The sequence below is a fragment of the Phascolarctos cinereus genome, unplaced genomic scaffold (genome assembly GCF_003287225.1).
Source record: "Phascolarctos cinereus isolate Bilbo 61053 unplaced genomic scaffold, phaCin_HiC Scaffold_2;HRSCAF=192, whole genome shotgun sequence".
Lineage (NCBI taxonomy): Eukaryota > Metazoa > Chordata > Mammalia > Diprotodontia > Phascolarctidae > Phascolarctos > Phascolarctos cinereus.
In genome coordinates this window covers 130,390,715-130,411,655 of record NW_027555625.1, presented here as the reverse complement: position 1 = coordinate 130,411,655, position 20,941 = coordinate 130,390,715, and the positions used below count along the sequence as shown (strand labels likewise).

At 41.8% G+C, this 20,941-nt stretch overlaps 1 protein-coding gene and 1 long non-coding RNA gene across 4 annotated transcripts in view; one reads left to right on the top strand and one right to left on the bottom strand.

Moving 5' to 3' along the window:
* Nucleotides 1–2: 2 nt before the first annotated feature.
* Nucleotides 3–18,286, top strand: LOC110207590 (uncharacterized). Of its 3 annotated transcripts, XR_002324229.2 has the most exons (5): nt 3–167; nt 3,450–3,528; nt 4,335–4,378; nt 11,826–11,956; nt 18,207–18,286. It is a non-coding gene; the product is annotated as an uncharacterized LOC110207590 (long non-coding RNA). The 3 variants fall into 3 exon arrangements; XR_002324228.2 differs by lacking the exon at nt 4,335–4,378 and having other exon boundaries at nt 6–167; nt 3,453–3,528; XR_002324225.2 differs by lacking the exon at nt 4,335–4,378 and having other exon boundaries at nt 6–167.
* The window catches only part of EIF4EBP1 (eukaryotic translation initiation factor 4E binding protein 1), a 30,588-nt gene continuing 24,354 nt past the window's right edge, over nt 14,708–20,941 (bottom strand). The window contains exons 2-3 of the mRNA XM_020985267.2: nt 18,872–19,051; nt 14,708–15,169 (exon numbers count right to left, since the gene is read on the bottom strand). Coding sequence (XP_020840926.1) covers nt 15,138–15,169; nt 18,872–19,051 — 212 coding nt within the window. The 3' untranslated portion in view covers nt 14,708–15,137. The remainder of the gene's footprint in view (nt 15,170–18,871; nt 19,052–20,941) is intronic.

Below are 20,941 nucleotides of genomic sequence, written 5' to 3'. Positions count from 1 at the left end.
GTCTCGCGAGAGTTGAGGGCCAGGCCCGCTGCCTTCAAATTGCAGAGACGGTTGGAAGGAGACCGCGATCCCGCCCAACGGCCGCTTTTACCCCGAGAGCACAGAGGGCATGGCCGCCGTACTTTTTACCCTTTGTCTTTTGAGCTTCGTCACAGCGCTGCCACCTAGTTAATACAAATTAATACAAATACAATACCCACCAATCAGGAAGAACTGAGTTTAAATCTTGCCTCTTGACACTGATCAGCGGTGTGACCTGGGCAGGCCGAAAATTGGGATAATCATAGCACCAACCTCACAGGGTTGTGGGCGAAAGTACTTTGTAAACCATAAAACTTTAGTGATACTTGTTGAACATATACATATTCTTATTGTTATTGCCCTCCTTTGTTGTTCAGTCGTGTCCGACTCTTTCGTGACCCCATTTGGGTTTTTCTTGGTAAAGGGAGGCGTTTTGCCTTTTCCTTCTCCAGCTTATTTTTTACAGATGAGGAAACTGAGGCAAACAAGGTTAAGTGACTTGCCCAAGGTCATATAGCTAGTAAGTGTCTGAGGCTGGATTTGAGCTCAGGAGGATGGATGAGTCTTGCAGACACCAGACCCAGCACCCTGTGCACTGTGGCGCCACCTTAGCTGCCTTAGTGCTCAAGGACCCTTCATAGATTGAGAAACCCCTAACACTCATCCTTCCCCTCCAACCTGCAACCTCGCATTTCTTTTACATGGGGCAGTGAGGGGTTGGCAAGAGGTACACAGGAAACCTCAGCCCATTCCTCCTGGCAGGCTCACCCGTACCACCTCCTTCTGGGGGCCTTTCCCATGACTTACAGTCTAGCAAAGAGAATACGATAAATTACAGATAACCACAGAAACAATGTTCTGTGATAGATGGATTAGAGATTTGCAGAAGAAAGTGCTGGGTGGGATCTGAGGTGAAGAGTAGCCATCTAACAAGAAACCTGCACAGAGACATGGTATTTGAATTGGATTTTAAGGAGTGATTAGGAATTTAAAGGGTGAGGTTGAAGACTTTCAAGGCATAAGTTACCAATGAGCTCTTAATTGCCAAATCAAGTGGTCTTTTCTCAAGAGTTCCGGGCCTGGAGTTAGGAAGACCTGAGTTCAAATGTGGTCTCATACATTTACTAGCTGTGTAACCCTGGGCAAGTCATTTAACCTCTGTTTGCTTCAGTTTTCCCACCTGTAAGATGGGGATAATAATGACACCTACCTCCCAACGCTGTTGTGATGATCAAATGAGATAATATTTGTAGAGCACTTAGCACAGTGCCTAGCACATGGTAAGTACTGTATAAATGTTAGCTATTATTATCATCCTTTTTTTACCTCACTGAAGCCTTTGACACTGTTAACCACCGTTAACCACCCTCTTCTTGATAATCTCTTCTCTCCAGCTTTTTGGCACATTGCTCTCTCTTGATCCCCTTATCTGACAGCTCTTTCTGTATCCTTTGTTGCAACTTTATCCTCTTCAAGCTTACTAACAGTGGGTATCCCCCAAGGTTCTATCTTGGATCCTCTTCCCTTCTCCCACTTATTATTTCTCTTGGTCATCTCATAAGCTATCGCGATTTTAATTATGTCTATGTAGATGACTCTCAGATCTACTTGTCCAGCCCAACCTCTTTCCTGATCTCTAATCTCACATCTCCAACTGCCTTTTAGACATCTTGAACTGGATATTTCATAGGCATCTCAAACCCAACTTGTCCAAAAGTGAACTCATTATTTGACCTTCTAACACCTCTCCTCTTCCTAACTTCCCTATTACTGTCAAGGGCACCATCTTCTTCCCAGTCACCCAAGCTAGCAACCGAGGTGTCATCCTCAACTTTTCACTCTCTCTCATTCCCTATATCCAACTAATGGTCACATCTCACCATTTCCACTTTCATAACATCTCTTTTATATGACCTCTTCTGACTCCGCCACTAACCTGCTGCAAACCCTTATCATCTCACACCTGGTCTATTGTAATAGCCTGCTGGCGGGTCTGCCTGCATCAATTCTCTCCCCACTCCATTCTTTTTTTTTTTTAATTAAAAAATTTTTTTTGGCTAGGCAATGGGGTTAAGTGACTTGCCCAGGATCACACAGCTAGTAAGTGTTATGTGTCTGAGGCCGGCTTCAAACTCAGGTCGTCCTGAATCCAGGGCCAGTGCTCTATCCACTGTGCCACCTAGCTGCCCCTCCAATCCATTCTTAACTATCAACATTGATCTTCCTAAAACACAGATCCGATTATATCATCCCCTTTTTCAGTAAACTCATCTGGCTCCCTATTAACTTTCAGGATTAAATATGAAAACTTCTGTTTGGCTTTCAAAGCCCTTTATACACCTTTCTTCTCTTACGTACCCTGCAATCCACACACCATCCTCCTTGCTTTTCCTCTGATAAGATACTCCATCTCCAGACTCCAAGCATTTTCACTGACTGTATTCTCCCTCCTCATTTCCACCCCTGAGCTTCCCAGGCTTCCTTCAAGGCTCAGCTAAAGGCCTCCTTGGCCATAGTGCCTCTCGTATAAGATTATCCAGTACATAGTTTATTTGCACATAATTGTTTACATATTGTCTCCCCCCCCCCCGGTCCTTGAGGGCAAGGACTAATTTTTAAAATAGTGTCTGGCACATAGAAACATAAGTACTAGCAGACTGACGTCATTGGCCGTCATTGGGAATAATCTGAGCAAAGATTCAAAGAGACACAAAGGTGTATAGCCTGTAGGAGAGTGATGAGATAAAGCTGGAAAGGTGGGGTAGCTCCAGATTTTGGGTGGCCTCGAACTCTGGGCAAAGGAACTTGAACACCAATATTAATAATTATAAGAGACTAGCCTCAGGTCATACATGTGGTATCTAGTTCTTTCTAGTTCTAGTTCTAGTTCCCTACCTAGTATTCTTTTCACTATATCCCATCATCTCCCATAACAAAGTTTGTACCTGGATCTTCCTCATCCTCCTATGCTAAAAAGCCTGCCTCAGGAAAGATTGTAAAATAGATGACATTAGATCAAATAGGGTGACCCCAAACCCCACTTGACCCATTTCTGCAGGACTTTGTTCTCACCTAGGTGGTATTAGCCCCTCTCAGGGGTTTTTACATTTTTAATATAGCATCTAATATACTTTTTCAACAAACCAAAAGCCTTCAGGACACCCCCTTAAAAATGACTAGTGGAATTAAGGTAGATATTTTGGGATGAGTGGACCGACTCAAGGAACACATATCATTAACTGCCTCCTCACATGGCCAACCCTGATACTTCAGAACAACTATTTTCTGTGTAACTGGGCAAGTCACTTAACCCCGATTGCCTCACCGAAAAAAAAAAAGTAAAGAACTGAAAAAGGGGCTTTTCACTTTGGGAGGAGATAATCTTTTAATTTTTAATTTCTTATTTTCTCTTTCCTTTGGGTTGCCAGCAGATGGGACCTTGCTGGATGGTTGCTTTTGATGTTGTCTCTTCTTGGAGCATTTATGTACTAAAGCTTCAAAGTACAGGTAACAGTAGACAAACCAGCCACTCACCTCACACTGGATTTATAGGACTCCTGAGAAGGCACAGCCTGGCTCTACCCACTAATCTCATTCTCCAAACTGGGCCGCTATGGGTTTCTGGATGTTATTTGCATTTTGAATTGCAGCTGTGGGATGTGTTCTTGGTAAAGAAGGTGTGGGAGAATGGCCAGTTATCAGTTGTATGGCTGAGCAGGAGAAGCAACACTTCTCCGTGTTACTGATTTGTTCCCCTTTGGGGCAACCTTTCCTTTTGTCTGTGAAAAACTCAGATGAAGTTTCCGATACTTGGAGGATTCAGATTCAGGCAGCTGGAGTTTCTAAAAACCATCCCATAAATGAAGATTACATGCCCTGTCTAGCAGATGGACAAATCTGTTAAACTTACGGCAGTGATAAGAGGCATGTTAAATATAGTATATGATGAATTAAATGTATACCGTTGCAGGGGGGTACTGTCCAGAGTCAAGCAATTTTCTGAGTAATTTCTCCATTTATATGTTGATCAGGGCAAGTAGTTATAGGCCACCTTCTTGTTCTATGATTCCTAATGGGTGAGAGTCAGAAATCTATAATAGGGTGGATATAATTAAAGTCTTTGTTGTTGCCCACCCCCATCTCCTCAGTAAGAATGTAAGTTCTGCGAAGGCAAGGACTATTTAGTTGTTGTTTTTGGTCTTTTGTCTACCAAGTATGGTTCCTCACATACTGTAGTAATTTAGTAAAACCCGTTGAATTGAATTGTAGCACATATCATCTCAATGTAATGAAACTAAATATCTTTGTACCAGGTGGGTGTGGAGACTAATCAGGCACATTGCCATCTTTGGAAAAGGTAAGGGATGATGTTGGGAGTTATTCTCACCAGATCAGAACCTCTAGAACAACATAACATTTTGAATCTGGAAATAACCTTACATTATCTAGTCCAAACCCTTGGGTTTACTATGTAAAAAGTAGAGGGCCAAGGTCACATAGCTAACTGCAAGAGTCAGGACTAGAACCCAGGTTTCCTTACTCTTAATGTCTCCTCTTTTCACCAAATCAGACAGTCTTGTGACTGTTTACAAGCTAAATAGCCATTCAAATAATGACTCTCTAATAAGACACTCAATTCTGCAGTTATTTATATGTAAATTCTGATTTTTAGAGCTCTAGTCTCTAAGCTGTAAATCTCTTGTCTTTATTAAATCATAAGAATTCTCATTAAGTGTGGGGTGGCAGGAGGAAGGCCCTAGGCTCATGTTATAGTTCAGAAGCTAAAAATCCCATAGACATTGCTCATATGGTAGTTATCTCTATTTACAGGATAATCCAAGTCTGGGTTTGCAACTACCCAAGTTGGAAAGAAACAGATCATTTAAAAATTTATTACAAATAGTTTTAGTGACCAATACAATAAATGAGTTTTTATAACCATTTGCATTTAAATATGTTTTAATATATAGTGTTTGTAACTAAATTCAATTAGCTCTCTTTGTTGGCTTTTTCTTCTAGGTAATCAGTAAGTTTGTGCTATGATCTAGGTCTCTTTTTGTTTGTTTTGCATCACTTTCATTTTTTTATTCCTCATATGTCAATGAAGGTAGGTAATATAATGCCATAAAATACTACAATTTAACCATTTCCTATTGTCAAGTATCTAGGTTGTTTTCAGTTTTTTGTAAATACAAATGATACAGATGTAAGTCTTTTTTGAACAGGATAGTTCTCAGGATATGTTTTAATAGTTCTCAGGATATATTAACAGTAAAGGAATTGACTCAAAAGGTATGATTATTTTTTAAGCTTTAGTAAAGTACTGCCAGATGACTTAAAAAAAAATTCTACTAGCAATGAATGAAATAAGAATATACCTCCTTCTCTTCTCCTTGGTTAAACATTAGAAATGATGTGACATTAATTTAAATAGAAGCTTTGCCATCTGCTTTGCTACTGTACCCTCCTGACTATGGGACTTTTCCATCTGACTTGGGACTGAAACTCTCCCCAATTAGAATGGGAGCTCCCTGAAGGCAGGGGCTGTTTTACTTTTCTCTTTGTATCTCCTGTGTTTAGCACATTCATTTCTTTGACACTTCCAAAGTTGTTTTAATTTGGACCTCTTTAAGTGAGGTTATGTGCTTTTCAAAAACTTATCAATCACTTGAGTTTCCTCTAGTATAAATGATCTGTTCATATTTTCTGACCTCATTATTGTTGGGTGGTCTACCTTTGGGCATTTTTAACATTTCATAAGACTTTAGATGGCATACTTTTATCTATCATTTGCAACAGATATACCAATCTTTATTTTTCTTGATATAATTTTTAATATTAACAAACATATCTATCTTGTAGCCAATTTTTCTTCATGTCAAGGGAATTTTATTTTCCTGCCATCTTTGAAAGATACTATCTTTGTTAGTTGTAAGTCTTTGTGGTATATAGCGGGAAAAGAGGCCTAAATATTTCCTGTCACTTTACTAACCAGTTTTATCAAGTATATTTGGGGTTTTCTGGAAAGACAGTTGGTTCTCTAAGTACAATATCATGTCACTTAGAAATGATTGTTTGGCATTTTCATTTCCGATGTTAATCTTACTAATCTCTTTCCTAATTTATTGCAATTCTAGCATTTAAAAAATACTTTTGTAGTATACAAAGGGTGAAAGCAGGCACTTGCTATACATTGGTTCCTGATTGCAGAGTGACACTGTAGTATTCATGAAGTCCCCTATCCCCCACCCTCCCATTCCTTTTTTTTCTTTAGTATTTATCATGAATGAATATTGGATTTTTCCCCTGAAGGACTTGTCTTTACCTATTGAGAAAATAATTGTCTACTTCCCTTTGTTGTTTCTAAAGTTGGCAAAGTCTTGGATATCTGGCATAAATTCTACTTGTACATGATGCACAAATGTTTCAATGTATTGCTGTATTGTTGATTCATCTCTTTAGTATTTTTGCATCTGTATTCATGAGGAAAGCTAGGTTCTAATTTATTTTATTTTTTAAAAATAGTATTTTATATTTTCCCAATTTTATATCAAGACAATTTTAGCGTTCATTTTTAATATATTTTTATTAATTTATTTTTAGTTTTCAACAATCACTTCCATATGCTTTTGAGTTTAAAATTTTTTTCCTCCTCCCTTCCCCTCTCCTTCCCCAAGATGGTGTGCAGTTTGAAGGCTATATATATATACATTCCTATTAAACATATTTTCACATTAGTCATGTTGTAAGGAAGAATTAGAACCAATAGGAGGAATCACAAGAAAGAGGAAACAAAACAAAACAGAAGGAAAAAAGAGCCAATAGTATGCTTTGATCTGCATTCAAACTCTATAATTCTTTCTCTGGATGTGGATAGCATTTTCCCTCATAGCATTCATTTTTACCAAGATTTTAATTTCCAAATTCTTCTCCCTCCCTTCCTCTCCTCCCCTTTTCCTAAGATGGTAGGCAATTTGATGTAGGTTATATATGTACAGTTAAATAAAACATTTCCTTCTTAGTCATAGTTGTAAAAGAAGAAACAGATCAAAACAAAAAAACACACACAAAAAAATAAAGTAAGTGAAAAATGTATGCTTTGATTTGTATTCAGAGTCCATCAGCTCTTTATTTGGGGGTGGATAGCATTTTCCATCATGAGTCCTTTGTACTTGTCTTGGATCATTGTGTTGCTGAAGAAGAGCGAAGTCATTCATAATTGATCATCACACAATGTTGCTGATACTATGTACAGTGTTTTCCTGGTTCTGCTCATTTCACTTTGCATCAGTTTGTACAAATTTTTCTAGGTTTTCCTAAAATCTGCCTGCTCATCATTTCTTATTGCACAATAGTATTCCATTACATTTATAAATCACAATTTGTTCAGCCATTCCCCAACTGATGGGTATCCCTTCAATTTCTAGTATTTTGCCATGACAAAAAAGAGTTGCTATAAATATTTTGCACATGTAGGTCTTTTCTCTTTTTTATGATCTCTTTGGGATACAGACCTACTAGTGGTATTGCTGGATCAAAGGGCATGTACAGTTTGGTTGCCCTTCAGGCATAGTTCTAAATTGTTCTCCAGAATGGTTGGATTAGCTCACAACAATGCATTAGTGTCCCAATTTTCCCACATCCTCTCCAACATTTATCATTTTTCTTTTCTGTCATATTAGCCAATCTGATAGGTGTGAATTGGTACCTCAGAGTTGTTTTAATTTGCTTTTCTCTAGTCAAAAGTGATTTAGAGCATATAGATAGCTTTGATTTCTTCATCTGAAGAAATGACCATTTAAATATTTATTTAAATAAATAAATTGACCATTTGTCAGTTGGGAATGGCTTGCATCCTTACACATTTGACTCAGTTCTCTATATATTTGAAAAATGAGGCCTTTATCAGAGACACTTGCTGTAAAGATTGTTTCTCAGCTTTCTGCTTTCCTTCTAATTTTGATTACATTGGTTTTGTTTGTGCAAAAGCTTTTTAATTTAATATAATCATTACTATTTATGTGGTTTTTTGGCTAGGCAATGGAGTTAAGTGGCTTGCCCAGGATCACACAGCTAGTAAGTGTTATGTGTCTGAGGCTGAATTTGAACTCAGGTCCTCTTGACTCCAAGGCTGGTGCTCTATCCACTGTGCCACCTAGCTCCACCGTAAAGAGCCTTTCAAACCTTGAAGTACAATGTGAGTGCTAGTCCAAGGGTGGGGAACCTGCAACCTCAAGGCTACATGTGGCCCACTAGGTCCTCAAGTATGGTCCTTGGATTGGGGCAGCTAGGTGGCGCAGTGGGTAGAGCACCAGCCCTGAAGTCAGGAGTGCCTGAGTTCAAATCCCGCCTGAGACCAAACATTTGACCATTACTAGCTGTGTGACCCTGGGCAAGTCACTTAACTGAAATTGCCTTTAAAAAAAAAAAGTGTGGTCCTTGGAATCCAAACTTCACAAGTTGAGTCACTGGTACTATTCTGAAACTTGCCAATTATTTGTCTGAGAATCATGGTTTAGCTTTTCTCTGTGTCGGGAGAACATGGGTATTCCTTTCACTTCTGGAATAGTACATATTTGTAACTATTTCAGAACACCCCTCCCACCCATTAGATCCTGGAAAAGTTAGGTTCTTTTTCTCCCCTTTCTTTCTGGAGTTGCAGTTCATCTAACGTGTGAACTTTTTGCTCTATCTTTGTCTTGCATATTCATTTACTTCTCTTCCCACTTTTAAAATTTGCCTTTAAAAGTTATGTTGTTTTCCATTCATATTTATTTACCTTTGCTTAATTTTATTTATTTTTTGCTACTTCATTGATATTTAAAATTATGATATTACTTTGCACATTCCCTAATTGTTTCTTTGGTTTTCATTCTTCAGCCTGCCCCACCCCCCATGGGGGGCTGAGGGGAAGAATGGGTGAATTGGTCTTATTTTTAATAAATTATTGAATATATTCAATTTTTAAACTTTTGCTATTTCTTCCATTACATTCAGGAATGTATATTTGTGAAGATACTTCTTTCTCTTAGTTCTAAAATGATAGAATTTATTGATCATGTTTTTTTTCTTTGACTTCTACTCAGGGCAATAATCAACGGGGGAGTTGAAGCTAAAAAGGCCTCAGAAATACAGGCGTATTAAGCTAAAAGCTAGAGCTGTACATGGGAATAATCAGCCTAACTACCTATTAGCTTCTAGGGGCCAAAGTTGTGAAAGTGGGCAATTGATCTTGTGTAAGAAATATGGAGCTATGGTAGGATTGCTGGAAATTAAAGTTATAAATGTGGGTAATTGGGTGGTGGGTTGGATTCTAGAGCTATGGTGGTGGGTTATTAGCCTCATTGCTATTATGTGTTTAAATTATGGTGGTAGGTCTCTACAGGCTTGATAGCAGCTGGATGTAGAAGTAGGTGTGGGCCAGGCAGAACTCTAGAAGCTCAAGGAAGGCTAATTGGCCTAGTTATAGGCTGTCAGGTGGGAAGGTCTTGCTTTGCAGGGGTTAGAAGGAAGTAACCCAATGGTTCTTGGCAGGGCAAAGGGGTGGGGGTGAAGCAGGAGATCCCTTGTCTTCCTTCAAAACAGCTCAAATCCTACTTTCTGCAAGAGGTTACTTCTAGTCTTCACCTTTGGCCAGCTGAAGTACCTTTTCCTTGAGATGACCACCCAATTATACTGTTGTAAAAGACGAACCTCCTTTCTTACAATACTACCAACCTCCTCCTACAATAACTAAGCTAGTAGATGAGGGGAATAATGTGGATATAATTTACCTAGATTTTAGAAAAATTTTTGATAAAACCTCTTATACTATTCTCATGATGAAGATGTAGAGTATACAGTAATATATAATCAGATGGATTCAGAACTGGGTGGATGGCTGGCCTTGAGTAGTTATTGATGGTTCACTGTCAACATGAGACAAGATCTCCAGAGGGATACTCCAGGGATCAGTGCTTGGCCCTGTATTGTTTAAGATTTTTATCAGTGACTTGGATAAAGGCATGGATAGTATGCTCATCAAATCTGCAGATGATACAAAGCTGGGAAGGACTGCTAACATTGTGGATGACCCAGACAAGATCCAAGATCTTGAGAGACTAGAGCATTAGGTGTAATCCAATAGGATGACATTCAATACAGACAAATGTAAAGACTTCATTGCCAAAACAATCAACTTCCCAAATATAAAGTGGGTAGGTCTGAAAAATACCTGGAAACTAGCAGTGTGATGTGGCAACCCCAAAAGGTAATGTGATTGTAGGCTGCCTTGAGAGGAACAGCTTTCACTAATACCTTGCAACCTGGTGAAGACTCTTACTATCTCACACCCGGACTACTGTGAAAGCTTACAGGGTCGTCTTTCCCCACTCCAATTTATCCTCCACTTGGCTATCAAATTGATCTTCCTACAACACAAGTCTGAGGACATTCCTCTCATATTCAATAAGCTCAAGTGACTTCCTATTACCTTTAGGATCATATATAAAATCCTGCATTTGGCTTTTACAAGCCTTCATCACCTAGTTCCCTCTATATATCTTACACTTTATGTTCCTCCACCTACTCTCCAATCCAGGGACACTGGCCTCCTTGCTGTTTCTCTTACCAGAAACTTCCATCACCTGACTGCATTTTCCAATGGCTAACCCCATTACTGGAATTCTCCCACTCATATCTGCTTCTTGGCCTCCCCGAAGTCTCTGCAAAGTTTCACCTTTATCAAAAAGCCTTTCTCTAACCTTAACCTTAGTCCATAACCTTAGTATGTCTCTAATCTATCCTTAGTTCTTTGTATATAGTTGTTTCTTGTTGTCTCCTCCATTAGACTGAGCTTCTTGGGAGCAGAGGCTGTTTTTCAAAAATTTTGTTTCTGCCTTTGTATCCCTAGCACTTGGCACAGTGACCTAGCATTTAGCATAGTGGGTTATCAATGCTTGTTGACAGCTTTCAGAAAGGAGGTGATGGTTTCACTGTACTCATTCCTGTCAGACCTCAGAGTTCTGGGTATCCTTGCTTAGGAAGGGCATGGATAGAATATCCAGAAGGGGACTAGAATAGTGTTGTCATTTTTCAAGCATATCTGACTTGTCATGACCCCACTTAGGGTTTTCTTGGCAGATACTGGAATGGTTGCTATTTCCTTCTCCAGCTCATTTTAAAAATGAGAAAACTGAGGCAAACAGGGTTAAGTGACTTACCCAGGGTCACACAGCTAGCGAGGCTGGATTTGAACTCAGGAAGATGAGTTTTTCTGAGTCTGGGCGGGGCACTATATCCACTGTGCCACCTAGCTGCCCTGACTAGAATAGTAAAGGACTGTAAGTCCATGTCTTAAGTCTTCAAGTATTTGAAAGGCTGCCATATTGAAGAATTAGATTTATTTTGTTCAGCCCCAGAAGGCAGAAGCGAGGGCAACAGGTAGACATTGCATAGAGGTAAATTTAGACTTGATGTCAGTAAAAGCTTCTAAATGATTTCCATCCAAAAAGTGGTATGGGTTTCCTTTACAGGTAGTAGGACTTTCCTCCTTGGAGGCGTCAGCAAAGGCTAGATGAACATTTGTTGGGCACATGATAGTGGGGATTCCTTTTCTGTATAAGCTATATAGCTATTGATATCTCAATCAATTCTCAAATCCTGTGTTCTGTGGCACTCTTTGGGAATATGGAATGAGATGGATGAGATTGGAGATATTCCTGCCTTCCCTTAAGCTGAGCCCTTAGATACAGAGAAATTGCTTCTAAACACAATGTCCCAAATGGAGGTTATTCTAACCCACCTTTTACTTTGTTTCACTACAGGATACAATGTCCAATTTAGAACTCTCCTGGCCATTTGTTTTTCTACCCTGCACTGCCACCAAGAAGAGGTTCCTAACTCTGGGCATCTACAGTCATAAACATAGGATTACATTGTTCCACTTGAACAACTGGTGAGTAGATCATGGATGTGTTTCCTTTTGTCGACCTGGCTCATGGTTGTAGGACCTGGTTGTAGGGCTACTCTCATCCTCCTTTCTCCAGTGAAGCATACTTGCCTCAGCAGAGAGCGCAAAATCTCTTCCTTCTTTAGAACTTGTAACAGTAGAGAAAGAACTTTAAGGCTGTCTGCCTCCATGACCCGCCTTTAAAGGTGATTGAGTTTGTCCTCTAGTAGATCTGGCTGCTTGTGAGAAGTAGGGATTTGGCCCTCCTGGGTAGCTATTTTTCCCCCTTCCTTCTCAACTATCCCCTTTATAAAATAATTTCTGTGCTAGAGCCCACAATGCTAATTTTATATCAATTAAGAAAGACTTAAGTTTTATTTGCTGTGGATTCCTTGGGCTTCAGTAAGGACCTGAAGATGTGCTCAGTAAAGTCAGAGAACCATTTCCCTACTGTCCTGCAGTGGATGAGAATTTGAGGTACCCTTTATCTCTGGGTGCCAGTCTTTTCTCCTATCCTTTCATAGAACCCCAGAGATTAAACTACCATTGTGGGGTACATGTGTCCATGTGTGGTAGAAACTTCAGTATGGGAAGTCAGTATTTGGATATGAATGAAATGGCAAAGGTATCTTTTAATCCAGGAAACATCACCTCTCTAGTTCTCATTTATATAATAGGTGGATTTGAATAAGCCTCGCTTCCTAATAGAGTTCCTCAAGAATAAGAGAATTTCACTATTGCACAAGCAGAGTGTCAAACATGTGGCTACCTCTTTGTACCCCCCTCCCCCAGTAATATAAATACAGGAAAAACTTATTCCTTGCAGTCTCACTGTTCTTCTTGCCCCCACCCAACTATATCCCTACAACAGCTATCCTCCTAAAGCTTAGCTCTGAGTGCCACCCCTCTTCCATGGCCCTTCTCTAGCACTGGCCAGTCATTCCACATGCCAGAAGCTGGCCCATTCCTCTCCTGACTTATGCTTCCTGACCCTCCCTTGGCCATCATTCTTTTGTGGTTGGCTTTATTATCCCCTCATCTAGATCTTAGAAGTTGTTGTCATCTCCTGATTGACACCCAGGTTGCTCTCCTTCTTCAAAAGTTCAGCACTGATTTCACATCTTCCCTGATGCTCAGGGACTTCAGTGTCACAAGGATCTTCCTTAGGACACCTTGACCTAGGTTTCTCCACCTCAGACAGTATGGACCCTGGAGATAATTAGACTAATAAGGCATTGTCCTCCCCCTCGAATGCCTTCCTGCCCCCCACTCATCTTGTCATTCATAGCCTGCTAGTATTTAATCCCGAGTCCCCCTTCCCACCCCCAGTGGTTATCATGTATCTCCTTTTCCTTTCACTACCAAACTTCTAGAAAAGACTATACTTGCTGCTTCCACTGCCTCATTATCCACTCTTCAACACCTTGCAATCTGGCTTCTGACCCTACCATTTCACTGAAAGTCTCTTGAAGGTTCCCAGTGATCTCTCATCACATGTCCTCAGTGGTCCTCCTTCCATGCCAAATTCTGACAGCAGCCCTCCCTGCCCCCACTGCATCTCACCTCCCTTGGGTTCTCGTGACTGCTATTTCCTGGACTGCTTGCTAATAAGATTTTTATAAAGCATATTAAGGTTTTCAAGTGCATTATTATTTCAAATGAGCCTTATGACAACTAGATCAGGTACCATTCTCATTTTACAGGTTAGGACATCAAGAGAGAGAGATTAAGTCACTTGTCCATAGTTGCACAGCTCGTGTCAGATGGCCACTTAGGGCTTCCTCCCTCCCAGTCCAGGATGCCATCCTTTCCTACTTGTCTTACTGACTTTCAAGGCTCAGCTCCCATATACTTTTAGGAAAGCTTTCCCCCACCCCCATTAATAATCTCTCCCTCCTCAAACAGATCTCGGGCACTTTGATCTCTCCTTTTGACTAAATCTTGTATTTTATTTTTGGGGTCATGTCTCTTGAGGAGAATGGGAATTCCTTAAGGACACGATATTCCTAGCTGTGCATTGTTCACTGTTTTGATCCCACTGTTCCTAGATTTTTCTGGAACACAACCATTCCTTTTCAAGGACCAGTTCAGCTTTCTCTAATTCCTTCCTCATTTGAAAGTGAACTCTCTTAAGTTTTCTTAGAATGCTTTCCCTAGATCTCTCCTTTGTTACGCTCTACCCAAAATACCATTTATTTGTGTACATGCCATTATCTACATTAGAGTAGAACCTGTTGTGGGCAGGTGTTATGTTGAAATGAAATACTCTGATTTGCCTGACTGGTCTTTTCACTGTTCATCAAACAGCCTGGCCTTTACTACCTTTGAATTCATGTTGACAATGCCCTCTCTTCCATTCCGTTTGCTAAAATACTAACCTTCTCTTCAAGGCCTAGCTCAAATGCTACCTCCTGCCTAGTGATCTCTCTTATCACACAAGTAAACATGTAGCACCTTACAGCATCTCATGTCATCTTAGGCACTGTTACCTTAGTTGGTTGTGTACCTGCCCTGATTCCCAGCACGTACCTTATATTTCTCATAAGTCCTGCCACATAGTAGGTATTCAATAAAATATTTAATTGGTTTTGATTAAACCAAGCCCATCTCAAGAATATGGGCGAATCCCTTGATGTCAAAGCCCAGTTTGCCCCTCCCACATGCCAGCCTAAGTCCTACTTATGGGGTTGAGCAAAAGGAATGGGGGACTCATCGGTTGAAGGCAGCCAAAGACGAGAAGAGATGCTCAGACAGGTCTCCGCTCTCGGCCCGAGGTCTAGAATTGGCCGACCAGCATTTATTTCCTCTCTAGAGGGGACATTCCTGTGACCTTGTGTGTGGGCCACAGGGCACAAACTTGAAAGGGGTGGACACATCCATTCAGGACGAGACCTGAAGAACTAGGCAAGTTCACAAGGGCTCCTCCTGCCCCTGACTTTATCCCTCTGCAGCAGGGGTCGCAATTCCCCTGGCAAGGGCAGTTCCTGGCATTACTGGAAGGATCTGCTGATGCTGGCTCTGGGAAGGGGGGAGCTGCCCCACTTGGGGAGGAGGGAGTGGGACAGCTAGCCCCATCCCTGGCATCTGCTCTGGAAAAAACTCCTATAAGGCTTGACCGGTGTGTCTCCTTCCCTGAACGGGATCCGTGGGTCTTGGGGGCCACTGCTCAATTCTGGTGGCTGGCCCTTTAAATGTCCATCTCAAACTGTGATTCCTCATCTGGGGAGAGAAAAGATAAAGACTGATGAACCCAAAAGATAGTTAGTAGACACAATTGGTATCTTAGGAGTTGTTATAGGGTATTTAAATAGAGGTCATTTTTTTTTTCATTTTTCTGTTGGCTCATCTTGACATTCCTCTCCCCTCCTCATCCAAATTCATTAGAGAGTAGAGGAAGAAGGGAAAATTTCCCTCATGTTGAGCCACAAGGCATAGTTTCCAGAGATTGCTTAGCTACTGTTGTTCCTTCCTTTAACCCCAAAGGAAATGCAGCAAGTCTAGGCTTCCAAAGTCACATTCTACTTGGCCTCTGGATTACAAAAGGGCTTCAGCATTTACAGTTAAGAGACACTAAAAATCACCCAGTCCAGCTTTTCAGTTCACAGAAAAAGGAAAAGAAACTAAGATTAAGCAACTTGCCCAAGGTCAGAGAGCTATTAAATGTCAGAAGCAGGATTCAAACCCAGGTCTTCTGATTCCATATCTGGTAATTTTACTACCCCATTAGGTTGTTTCTCTGACTTGGGGGGTAGATTTGGATAATTTGGTCACTCCCAACTATACCCTAAGCAAACATCTACCCTCTTCTCATTTTTCTAGGAAGTTCATGATAAAGCAGAACGGGGGGGAGGAGGGTTGGAATTACCTGTTCTTATCTAAGTTATGGGCAATACCCTCAGCTAAGAAGTCCTAAAAGGAGATTAAAAGATGCACCTTGTTCACACTGCAGTGCTTAGGGGCCTCTCAGGATAAATATTGCATATACCATTAGACTAGTTTTGCTGACCTGTTTTTTTTTCCCTTTTCAGAAGCCGGCCCCTCCCCCTACTTTTCCTTACCCTCATCCACTTGTTTACTCTTCAATCCGTAAACACCTGCCTCCTTGCTATTCCTGGCATCCAGTACTCCATGTCCTGACTCCTGGCGTTGTCACTAGCAGTCTCCATGTCTGGAATGCTCTCCCTCCTGGCTTCTTTCAAGGCTCACCTAGAAAGCTCCCCTTCAAGAAGCCTTCCCCAGGCCCCTTCAATGCTAGTGCCTTCCCTCTGTTGATTATCTCCAATTTATTCTGTATTTATCGTTTGTACATAACAGTTCTCTCCCCTGTTAGATTGTGAGCTCCTGTCAGTGAACCTCAGGGCCTTTACTTGGATCCTCAGCACTTAGCATAGTGCCCAGGATATAGGAGGTGCCTAATAAATGTTTACCAACTGATTTGACTTAAAACAGTTTTTTTCTAAACAAAAGTGATCTAGATAGAGAGGGGGAGGAGGGACATATTCAGAAATGAAAGTGATATAAAAACAAATGAAATCGATAAAACAAAAAAAGTTGGGATTGAGACAAGAGACAAGGTTGACCCCATTTTAGGTGTGCATCCTTTCAGGAAGAGGACAAACAAGGGTCCTGTCCTTCCCTCCTACCATCCCTGACAGCCCCCCCCCCCAAACATTAAGGCAGCGCAGTAGATACAATGCTAGACTTGGAGTTTTATAGTTTTGAAAATCCAATGACAAAACATGACCCTTTAAAAACCTTAAGGTGGTATATAAATGTCATTATCATTGTTCTTATCATCATCATCATCATCATCATCATTATTAATCCCTTTCTCTTCCCACTGTTCTCAGATCCCAAGACACCAACTTCAGTCTCTGTCACCCTTCCAGAAGCTGGTTCTATTCATCCATTTCTCTTGCCTGCAATGTGGCACTTTGAGTATCCTGCTGCCCTGCAGTTTATGCTGTGGGATTCCCAGCCTTCTATGTGCTTCCTGAGTCTCAAGTCCAAGCTGCTGGGGCAGATATAACCTTTCAACTTCAGTCAGCATGCAGCAGCACAAACTAGACAAGTCCCCCCTTCCCCACAAAAGCGCAAGCTGCTTCCCTTCTAGGCCCTGAGGTTCACTGACAGTAGCAGACCAGGCTACGGGAGGGAGAGGAACCTGAGAGTGATAAGGCTAGGCAAGAGAAAAAGAGAAATTGGGGGGGGTTTACTTCTTTCCAGCCCCACCCCTGGAAAGCGCTTAAGAATTTTCCAACAAGCTGGCTTCTGGTGTGCAATAAGAACAAGACCACCCAAACCCACCTCCTGCTGCCCTCTGTTACCCTCTGGGAGAGGGGGAAGGGAGGATACACTGGGAGCATGTAAAAATGAAAAGATAGCAAGAGAAAACAGCTTGATGGTGAGGCTTTTCTGGTGACCAGAGAGGCAGAACCAGAGGAGGAACCTACTGAAAACAAAACCTACAGGAACAAATTGACAACTTGTTTCCACCATGCTAACAGGAATGATAACGGAAATATAGAGAGAACAGTAGATAAATAGACTCAAGAATGACTAGAGGCTAACTAGCCCTTCCCAGACACTGAAAAAAAGTCAGGGAGGCTGGGAAGCAATGAGATGGCAGAAGGTCTCATTTAGAGACGAGGACGTGGATTAAAATCCTGCTTCTGCCCCTCACTTGTGTGACGCCACTCTAGGCCAGTTTTCACATCTGCAGAATGACCTCTAACCTACTTTCCAGCACAAAATCTACACTTCCTTTGGTCATGTACTCACAGGATCAGATTCAGAACTGGAAGAGACCTTAGCAGTCACTTGAGTCCAGCCCCATTTTTCTATACAGGAGGAAACTGAGGCCCACAGAGGTGAAGCCATTTGTCTGGGGTCACCGGCCTGCAGTATTGGAAACAACGTTTTCTGGTCCCAAGTCCAGCAATTTCTACCATGCTGCCTCCTCCCTAACTCTTTAATGCATGAATCTATTCTAAAAGGCTGCTGGGTGGCCTCAGTGAATAGGGAGCACACTGGGCCTGAAGTTAGGAAGACTCAAGTTCAAATCCAGTCTCAGACACTTACTATGTGACCCTGGACAAGTCACTTAACCTCTGTCTGACCCAGTTTCCTCAACTATAAAATGGGGATAACACCTGCCTCTCAGGCAGGTTGTGAGGGTCAAATGAGATTTGTACTGCATCTGGCACACTGTAAGCGCTTATTAAATGCCTGTTTATTTCCTTCTTCCCTCTACCAGATGCACATCTGAGCCTATCAGCACACTGTCATCCCAAGGCAGGCACGCTATGTCTTCTGGGGTGCCAGACCCTGAGGAAGCTTACCAAGTTCGAAATAAATAGCAGCAATACTGAAGACTGTCATTTATTACCCAATGCTGAACTGAGTGGTGACAATGATACAGGGGCCCATTTTTATCTACTTCAGTTTTAAAAGGGGTGCCCTACAGAACTTCCTGATACCCTGGACTTACAATTATTACACCACTCTCTACTCCCAGGCTTCTGGAGTTTCCCATCTTTTTATGCAAAGGAAGAAATGGGAAGCTACTGTGACTTTTCTATTACATCTTTTGGGGTAGACCCACCCTCAGACACTTATTCTTGCAGGGATGGGGCTATTATGGTGGGCATGAAGGGTGTGGGAAATGGGGAAAAGGCCAACTTGCTGATTTCTTCCATCCCTAATCTTGGAAAGCACTTTAGTTGAAGGTTAGTTCCTGGAGGTGGTCAGCCCTATGCTTGGACATCTAGGGTTCTAGCTCATGCTGTGTGACTCTGTGCAAGCTACTTTTTCATCTGGGCCTCAGCTTTGCGATGTACCAATGGGGGGGGGTAGATGATCTCTAGAAGCCCTTATAGCTCTGATATCCTGTGTTTCCCTGGCTGTCTCCTCTCTACTTACGGCTTCCTGGCTTGTCCTCATGGCTGTTAGGTAGGTGGTTTGGGTTCATTTCAGTAGCAGGTTCATCACCGGGAGGGCTAGTGACCCCAGGAATGGTGGGCAGATCCCGGGGAGGTGTTTTGGCCACAGGAGAATTCCGACATTCCATTAAAAATTTTCGGTCATAGATGATCCTGGTACCTGTAAGAGCACAAGTATGGTTGGGTCAAATATCTAAATGGATGCTCTGACTAAATGGATGCTCTGATTCCAACCAAAGGTTTAGGTGGCAACAGCAGGGTTGAGAGTGAAAAATCACAGGATCAGGAACAACCTAGTGCTGAAACCCAGTTTCCAGTGGGTGCTGAGTAAAGAACAACAGGTTTAGAGTTTGGGGTCTGTGTTCAGATCCTGAGTCTGCTAATTACTGAGCTTGGACAAGTGACTCTCTCAGGCAAATATTCCCCAACATCTTATCCTCATAATCCCCCAACTCAGGGTTGGAGGTTGTTAATTAACAACCAACTGCACTTAAATCATGAAATCTCACAGAGGTGGAAGGGAGCCCCTGTCCCTTTCATGACATTCCCAATGAGCTGTAGTTGGATCTACACCTTCACGCGAGGGGGAACCCACGGCATCTTGGGGCAGCATATCCCATTTTGGCCTAAATTTGTTAGGGCATTCTTCTTAAACTTATCTGAAATCTGCTGCGTTGAACCTTGCTTTGGTCAGGATTCCTTCTGCTCCCAAGCAGAATCTCAGCCTACTTCCTGTTTCACACGACCGACTCTTTAGGTATTTAAAGACTGTGACTATAGCCTTTTTAAGTGGAATACTTGCCTGTACTACTCAGATGAGACTCTGTCCCTTGAACACCCATATCTACCCCTGACTTTGTTCTGCAATTTCAGACTGAGAAAACATGACACAGTAAAGAGCAGAAGATCTGGGTTCAAATCCTGACTCTGCCACTCACTTGATATATGACCTTAGGTAAGTCACTTCATATCTGGGTCTTGCTTTCCTCCTTTGTAAAATGAAGGGACTTGATCCCCAAGACTCTGATTAGTCCCTACCTTCTCAGTGAAACCTGCTCTGACCATTCCAGTCCAAGTAGCTGAGCTTTACCAGCCCAGAGATAAAGCAGTTTAGCACCCATAATATCATATTTTGTGTTGTCTGAGCCAGTTTCACATGCGGGTCTCATATCTTCACCTAGAACACCAGCTCACTAAAGGCAAAGAAGTGTCTGATGATTCTTTGAGTTCCACAAAGGGCAGGGCACAAGAGACATATTTAACAAACCCCCGCTGACAGACTGACCAGAAAAAACTGATCATCTACCCCAAATGACAGACCTGTCCTCTTAGTAGGTGGTCTCTTATACTATGTTACTGCAGAGGCACTGGGGAGGCACCTCTCTGTGCAAATTTGTTATTTATTATAAGTTTTATTTTTCTTTGAAACTGAGGGGTAGATAGGTGAGGGGGATAGAAAATAAATGCTTATTAACTGAAAAATATAATGGAGTAGGGAGGTGTTCCCCTGCCTTCAGCTTGAAATCCCACCATCCATTTGGGCTAAGCACTGCCTTCTTTGTGAAGTCCTCCTTTATACCACAAATACCAGCCAGAAGAGGTACACACAATTACTAAGACCCTTGTTAGAGTAAATTTGGCAAACTGCTTTTTCAAAGGCTCACTGAGGGCAGCATGAAGTTCCAAGGCACTTGGGTGGGGTGTAAGGAAGGGGTACTGAAAGGAGGGAAAGGTACTAGGTAGGGCCCCTCAACAAAGACAAACACTACTTATTTTCTTCTTTTAGGCAACTGGGGTTAAGTGACTTGCGCAGTGTCACACAGCTAGTAAGTGTCAAATGTGTGGTCTGAGGCCGGATTTGAACTCTGGTCCTCCTGACTTCAGGGCCAGTCTCTATCCACTGTGCCACCTAGCTGCCCCCAAATACTACTTATTTTAACATCTTGTTCAAGTCTGACTTGTTTAGAAGTCTAAACTGGCCTTTTCATCTGAGACAGAGATGCTTAAGTAAAGGTAAGTTAGGAGACTTTCTCATCCTCACACGGGAGTC